General features: G+C 50.7%; 1 protein-coding gene across 1 annotated transcript; it reads left to right on the top strand.

Annotated features, from left to right (window-relative positions):
• Positions 1 to 753: 753 nt before the first annotated feature.
• LOC124664576 (interactor of constitutive active ROPs 1-like) lies at positions 754 to 2,741 on the top strand. The gene is made up of 4 exons (XM_047202061.1): positions 754 to 767; positions 855 to 1,017; positions 1,105 to 2,092; positions 2,176 to 2,741. The coding sequence occupies exons 1-4, from the start codon at positions 754 to 756 to the stop codon at positions 2,739 to 2,741; spliced, it is 1,731 nt and encodes a 576-aa protein (XP_047058017.1).
• The last annotated feature ends 5,556 nt before the right edge of the window (positions 2,742 to 8,297 follow it).

Here is an 8,297-nt window from a genome sequence, read left to right as displayed (position 1 = left end):
ATGGGGGTGAAAGGCGGCGCCTCCGAGTCCCCATCCCGCCGGTATGGTCCTTCTCACAGACGAGGACCAATGTGTGCCTCCTACTCGCTAAAGCTCCACCGCGGTCAGCGTTGACGGAACCGAAACTCTAGGGTTCAATTTAGAGCGAGATTCAATAGTTCAAGGTAGAAATAAAATGGGTTTGAAGTTGAAAGTTCATTTTACCAAACCCTGCAGAGTTTAGGGTTTAAAATAGACTTTTTTTTCCCGAGAAAAAATCTCATTCCGTTTTGCTTTTTGCTGGAGGCAGAAGTAACGTTCCAATCCAAACGCGCGCGCGCGCACGTCTCAGGCCTCAACCGCCACGCGCCGCCAGCATTAACGTTGGCCCGAGGAGCCGGTGCGCCACCAACTACAACCTGTCAACTAGGCTCAAGTCTGCGTGGCACGGGCGCTCGGGTTGGCTGCGTGCGTCGCTCCAGTGATCCGCCGCGGTGATTTGAAATTTGAAACAACAACGGTGCGGTCGTCTTTACGGAACGCGGTGCAGCCTCTCTCTCGTAGCCGCAGCCGGAAGCCCGCAGCTCCATTTATTAATCCCGTTTTCCGCAGAGAACGAGAGAGTGGATCAGTGGAGTGTGACTCTTTTTCCTGCGCCGCTGTGCCCGCCGCGAGCTCCTGCCCGCCTTTCCACCACCTCCCGTCCCTCTCCTTCGTGCTCCTCTGAACGCGCTGCAAACGCCGAGCTTTCCGCAGGGCGGACGAGCACCGGCAATGCCGAGATCCAGGTGCGTGCCGCAACCAGCAGCCAAGTCCCATTCCCTCTCGCGGCCCGATTCGTTGCGTTTCTCATGCTGACATTTCATCCATCCCAGGGGCTCCGAGCTGCCACCGCAGCGGGCGTCGCCCCGCGCGCCGCTGCACCTCAAGACCACGGCGTCGTCGGACTCCAACGGCGCGCACCACCGCTCCGTCCTCGACCGGACCAGCCCCAAGCTCGCCGCCGACAGGCACTCGCCGCGCAGCCCGCTGCCCGAGGTATGCTGTCCACTGTTTTATGCATTTTTTCTGCTACGGCCAGGGAGCCGCGGCTCACTGACTCGGTGGTGGCGGTGCGATTCGCAGAAGAAGCGGGCGGGGACGCGGGTGGCGGAGCTGGAGACCAAGCTGGGCAAGGTGCAGGACGAGCTCAAGAAGCTGCGGGAGCAGCTCGTCTCCGCGGAGGCCGCCAAGAAGGACGCCCAGGTCGCGCTCGAGGAGGCCAAGAAGCATGTCGGCACCAAGGGGAGCCCCAAGCCGTCCGCATCTCCTCCCTCTCCCTCTCCCACTCCCGCTCCCGTAGCGCTCGAAGAAGAGCAGAAAGCTGATGATGTAAAGGCTCCCGAACCGCCTGCGCCGGCGGCAGAGGAGGAACAGGAGGAGGAGAGCAGCATTAACTCCCCGGCGACCGACGTGTTCGAGGTCGTCCGGACGGAGTCGGGCGACAAGGAGAACCAGGCCGCGCCCGTCGCCGAGGACGGCGAGGAGGTGAGCTGCGGGGACAAGCCGGCGGCGGTGCTGGCGCCGGCCGAGGAGGACGTGGAGGTGGAGGAGACCAAGACCATGATCGAGGAGGCTGGCAAGACCAACAACGCCTCCGCAGCCGCCCCTGCAGCCGACGCCAAGGAGATCCCAGAGAAGGTCGCGGAGCTCAAGGCCCAGCTAGCCGCCAGGGAGATGGAGGTGGCCGTCCTCGCGGCCGACAACGCCGAGCTCAAGAAGCTCGCCGCCGCGGCCGCGGAGGCGGCCAGGACGGCCGAGGAGGACGCCGCGGCGAAGGCGTTCCTGGTCGAGCAGGAGCTGAGGGAGAGCGCGGCGCGGGAGGCGCGCATGGGCGAGCAGCTCAGGGCGGCCGACGCCGCGCGCGAGGCGCTGGAGGCCGAGATGCGCCGCCTGCGCGTGCAGACGGAGCAGTGGCGCAAGGCGGCCGAGGCGGCCGCCGCGGTGATCGGCGGGGACGCGCACCTCGTCGGCCACCACGGCGGTAATGGCAACGGGTGGGGCTCCCCCGCGACGATGCCGGACGACGGCGACGACGAGGGGTTCGGCGGCAAGCGGAAGGGCGGCTTTTACTGTAAGTTGCATTGAAATTCCAGAGGACAATAGTGAGGAACATGGAGACAGCTCCCACTCCAGAATCCACTTTCATTGCTTCAGCCAGAGAGGAGCTACCCCACCCTGCTGCACCTAACACTATGAGACAAGGACAGCTTGCTCAGAAATTGCTAGCTTTGCAGCAGGAGAAGATGAAAGCTCTGGAGGAGAAGAAGCAGGCAATTCTAGAAGCTAGGCTGGCAGCTCAGGTGAAGAAAGCAGAAGATGCTGCAGCCAAGAGAATTGAGCAAGAGAAGAGAAAGGCAGAGCAAGCAGCAGCTAGGGCAACTGAACAAGCAGCCAAGAAGGAGCAGAGGAGAATTGATGCAGAAAACCAGAGAAAGGCAAAGGCTGAGACCAGGAAGTTCATTGAGGAGGTTAGGAAGGAACAAGCAGCCAAGAGGAGGCAGGAAGCACTGGAGAAGAAGCAAGCAGAGAGAGCAAAAGAGAGGGCTGCAAAGAGACAAGAAAAGCAGCAAGAAGCACAAGACAGGGCTGAACTAATGGCTACACTAAGGTCTGCTCAATCCAGCAATGATGAAGTGGATGAACATGCAGATGCTTTTGTCACCCAACCAGTGCAAAAAGTGAACATGTTTGATGAGTTTAGGCCTCCTAGGAGGAAGTAGCTCAATTTGCTGTAATATTTGAGATCATTTGCTACCTGTGGCAATGTGCACTATGTACTGTGGTTGAAACTATGCACTCTTCCTTTGCTACCTGTGAGAATGTGCCTACTTTTGGTTATGTTTAGGCTGGATATCATTCCTAGTACCATCCTTTTGGTTAAGTAATTATTCCTGCATTTCTGCAGTGTGCCAATACTGTTTACCCTGTGCCAATGCACTCTTATTTTTGCATTTTTCATTCAGTCACATGATCATAAACATGAACACAGACAATGCCTGCCTATGATCATCATTGCTACATTGCATACATTGGATAGCCCACAGTCACACATAGTCACATGATCATCATAAACTTCAGTCTAGACACAGAAAACACACATCATTGCTACAATGGATAGCTCACAGATATTGCAAGCATTTACTTACTACCAGATTCACAGAAACACACATAGTCACTAAGTACCTAGCCGAACTACAGATTGGTACATTGGAGCATAGACAATGCCTGGCTATTGCAACCATTTAGTTCTTCTTCATCACAGTAATTGCAAGCATCACAGACAAGATGCAGGCAATGATCATCAACAACAGCTGCACCTTCTTCACTGCATCAACCAATGCCTGCATATTCTTGACGACCTGATGCATCTTCTGATCATGCTGTCTCTGAACCCTTGCTGCAGGTCCTTCCCCCATTGCTTCATTCTCTGCCTTGATCAGCTCCAGAGCTTCCCTCCTATCTTCAGCCCAGCCAATGGCATCCACTGCAGAGTCTCCTACCAGCACATCATTGTCCACAATGTACCCCACATACTCAAGCTCCCAATGCCAGAAGTTGCAGCCATGCTGCCAACCAAAATCAAACGCCACCGTCAAAGAAACAGACACCAAATCGAACGAGACAGACACCAAATCGAACAAAAAAGACACCAGAAATTGCACATTTCACTTACCCCGTGCTTCTTGCACTTGTAGTACACCCACCCATGGTGCTCCGCCGTGCCGGAGACGCTACGGCTCACCAGCCTCCCGCAGTCAGGGCAGGGGATCGTCGGAATGAATGGGCTACGACGGCGCAAAACGCTGGTGCTGCTAGAGCTCGCGCTACGCATCCCGACGACTGCAGTTGATGACGACGAGTGGAGGAGGCGCGACGGCGGAGACCGACCTAGGGTTCTTGCTAGAGTGGGGAATTGGGGGCAGCGTGGGGAATTTGCAAACAGTTACTCATTTGCAAATAAGCCACTGCTTAAATCCTTTGTCAACAAATGCCGCCACCACGAGGAGTGACCGACCTGCTCCATTCGACAAGTTCGTGGACCGAACTACTCTGCCACGTGGGCCCACGACTGCCAGCTCAGCTCGTACACAGGCTCTACATGCAGGAGTGACCGTAGAAAACATTTTGTGCGTATTCAGTTACCGCCACAGCGTATTTCCGATGTACGGTGACTAATTCGATCCGACGTGACAAGTTAAATTACTAACCATGTATTTAACTCTTCAGAAAAATGTAAATTCTAATGTGATAACCATTAAGAAGTGGGAATTATTTTGTCTACGTTCGCGGAACTAGGGAACCAGGATGTATATGAATAATAGCGAGAAAAAAATACCTTCACGTAAATCCATCTCTTTCGATTGTGTGCTAGGCTCAGCGTCGCCCAAATTGCTGGAGTTCTAGAACAAGCTTGGTTTATTTCGTACTGCAAACAGGGACGAGCTAGCAGCCTTTTATGGCGAATAAAGCAACTCGATTCTGGTTGCGAGGCGTTGAGCAGAACTCCTCTCCGGCCACGTCCGATCTCTCATGTAATCTGTAGACCGATCGATGCAACGAAAGAGCCGGCTCGCTCGGACGTGATCGATACCTGTACCCGTAGCTTTTTTGTTTTTGTGTAGTTTGTAGATCGATCAATGCAAGGAAAGCGCCGGCTGGCTCGGACGAGCAGGTGGACACGCACGAGAGCACTGGTAAGATGCGTGTGGGAAGGACCGGCCCACAAATGAGGAGGCCTAACACGGTTTGCTAGTGACAGGCTCTTTTATTGGCCTGTCAGTATAATATTTTCAATCCCGGCCGCCCTTCAAAAAAAAGTACAGTGACATCCTTTGTTACACGCCTATCACTAATATTTTGTATCAGTAACAGGCTTGTACGCAGGTATAATTTTGCTAATCATCTGGAGGCTATAACCTTTTCTGCAGTAGTGTTTGCAACTGGTAAATAAGTACGTGTTAATCATACACATCTTAGAAAACTCGTAGAAGTCTTACTTTACGAAATAAATCGGGCCTCAATCTACTCTATTACACATATATTGTTCTAACATTATGCTTAAATTACTTATTAACTTTGTTTAGTCAAATTTATATTACATATATTGTCCCATTACGATGGCTTCCAATTAAGTTTTATATTCATAAAATGCAAATAGGTTATTTTCATAGGCCAACACAATGTCAAGCACAGACAAATATAATATAAGTGTTACATTTTTTTCTATTGTTTAAAAATTAGGTACCACCGGCCAAATATGAAAAAAAATCATTACATCAACAACTTCCTTCTTTTCACTAACAAAAATTGAGCACGTTTCACTAATTCATGTGTCCCACAATGCGCTAGTTCATGCAACATCTTGTCGCTCTCTGTATGGAAAAATTATTTACACAAGACACTTATTAGTTAACAGTAAGGGCCACTTCTTTTGGGCTTCTATACCAGCTTCGAGGTTGTGGACCGCTGAAGCCCAAAAGAAGTGTCCAGCTTCAGCCCAGCTTATTCCCACCGAGAAGCTCAAATCCTGTCTATACCGAGAATCTGGTCCAGTGCGCTTCCCGAGCTTCTCCACCGAAACCCGAACAGGTATATAGAATAGCCTCCACTTTTCGGTGCAATTTACAACATACCGCCACTCCACGAGTTACCCGGATGGACATCCAAAAGAGATGTACCGAAACGGTATCGCGCATCGCTATCTTGCTCGACATGGAGTTCTAGGGTTCCTCCCTGCCGCCGCCGCTCCCTCGCCGCCGGCGCCGCCCGTACGCCGCTGCCCCGCGGCCTCCGACGCTTCTCCGCCGCTTCTCCGCCGCTCCCCCATAGGCGCCGCCGCTCCCCTGCCTCGAGGTCGCGGCCTGCCCCTCCGCCCGCGGCACCGCCCATCACCGGCGACGAGCTCGTCGCTCCGCCTCGGCCGCCAATCGGCGAGGCCGCGGCCGACGGTATACATGTGCCTACGATCCAAGCTACCCGGCCTCCGCCTCGAGGTCTACCTCCGAACGGTGCGACAGGGGCAGCCGGCCGGCAACCTGCGCGAGTGCGCGTCCGTCGTGTTCCCGGTGCCCGCCGGCAACCTGCGTGAGTGCGCGTCCCTGCCGCTATCGTTGTTCATCTCTGAACTTTTTTCTGCTCTGGAGTCACTTTGTTTCCTTGCTGCTCACATTCATTCAGAAACTAACCTGTTGATCGTGTACTTGGTGAAGTTCTGGGCACAAATTTAGTGATAATTTTGCAAATCTGTGCTTGTACATTACATATATGATATAGTGAATAATTTATTGAAAATTTTGTTGACTCAACTACGGAAAGGACATTGCTGCAAGTTTGGTTGTCCGAGGAGTTCTTGTATTGTATTCATGAAAAAAATATTAAGACATTTCTTCTATTTTGGAATGTACTGAATTATATTATGACACAATATTTTAATCATTATTAGAATTTTCATAATTTTTGATTTATTTATTTATTTATAGTTCATTCTTCACTAAAAACTATCACATGTATGGTATTATAATTTATTTAGGATCTATATACAATTTAGGGACATTGTAGACATTTTACAGCTCAACACATCAAAGAAGCCAAATTGGTAGAAGCCCAAAAGAATAGGAGGACCTAGCTTCTAGGAGTTTCTTCTCACTACGGTTTCTCCCCACCATTTCCTATAAGCTGGCTTATGCATAAGCAGGAGCCCAAAAGAAGTCACCCAAAACTGCTCCACCTAGGAGCTCTTACAGCGTTTTGACGTCTATAACCGTTCGATCAAGTTGCTGGACACCGCAGATCCATTAATCTCGCGTTTGAGTCGTTACGTGATTTTTCAATGCGCAAACAACAAATGTCACGACCAGCCCAAAAATTAAAGGGCTGCTTCTCCTGGAACCGATCTAGGCGTTAAACCATAACGGGCCACGAAACAGCCCAAAATTAAATGGCTGCTTCTTGCTGGACGCAGGTTGGGCCCGTGTGCTTCGTCTCTATTCTTTTTCTCCCCAGTTCGCCGAACACGAGTTCCGTGGAAGCGACGGCGTTCAGCCTCCTCTTATTCGCCGGACCACGACTCGTTGCTCTGATTGGCGCAGTTCCTCCTTGTTAACCTGGCTGTGTAGGTGGCCCTGACCAGGATTTGGTCATTCGGCAGGCGGAGCGGCGGCGGCTGGCAGGCAGACTCCATGGTAGCGCCGATGCTCTTAATTTGTGTGATTAATGGCGTAGTACGTGCGCCCCCTTCAGTTTCCTGTCTTTCAGGTTGTGATTGAAAGCGGTTTAATGGTTGCCCACCGCCTTCCCGGTTCCTTATATGTAGTCCGCTTCTTTCTTCCGTCTTATCGTATTGCCTTCCCGTTTCTTTACTGTCAGGCTCAGATTGTGCCTGGAGCTTCCCAAGCAACCAGGAAAGGAGGATAGTAATAGCCAAAGTGTTGCCACTTGTGCTCAGATTGTTGCGATTTTGGCATCCCTGATGTATCTCGTTGATGCAATGCAGGGAGTCCCCTGCGAGGACACAACTTCCAGCGGCGGCATGGATGGAGGTTTGGAGGATTCCTCAACACATATTTATCTCGTTCTGGTGGTTCTATTTAGTTTTTTTCTTCCTAATCCTCTTACAGTGCCTACAATCATGCTGTGACTACAAGTGTTGCTCTGCCCCAATTGCATGGCAGGTGAGATGTGGGAGATTCAGATCTGGGTTGGCTGATTCTTATTCTTGTGACAAATTTTAAAGTAAGCATTTGCCGATTATGCATTTGTGCTGTAATATTGAGTACCACGACATTGCTCTTTATGCGTTGAATATGTACATCACAGAGTTGGAAAGAGCACAAAGTTGCATTTGATGCACCAAACCAACAGCACACACATAAATAACGTAGGAGCTTAAATAATGTAGGAGCTTGAACAGATCCACCTGACTGCTTGTTGTTGTGCTGATGATCTGATATTTCTGTCTAATCACTGCTCTATTGCTCTCAGAGTTGCCTAATTAGAAATTGGAGTTCTTGTAAGGGTACATTGCCCCTATGTGTGGTTTTGGTAATTAATGACAACCCCTATGGACTAATGTTTTCATTGAGTTTATATGTAGGAATATTCCATAGGTTCTACTTGTATTCCATGTGTTGGATTCAAGTATGGATGCCATGTAAATAAAGATACATCTTGTGTGTTGGCATCAAGATCATCGATTTGAAGACATATATGTGATATGATCAAGAAGAAGAAATGAAGATGGAGTTCTTATGTGGAACTCAATATTAGCCATGCTCTAT

This window comes from Lolium rigidum, chromosome 6, assembly GCF_022539505.1.
Source record: "Lolium rigidum isolate FL_2022 chromosome 6, APGP_CSIRO_Lrig_0.1, whole genome shotgun sequence".
Classification (NCBI taxonomy): domain Eukaryota; kingdom Viridiplantae; phylum Streptophyta; class Magnoliopsida; order Poales; family Poaceae; genus Lolium; species Lolium rigidum.
This window is presented reverse-complemented; position numbering and strand designations above follow the sequence as displayed.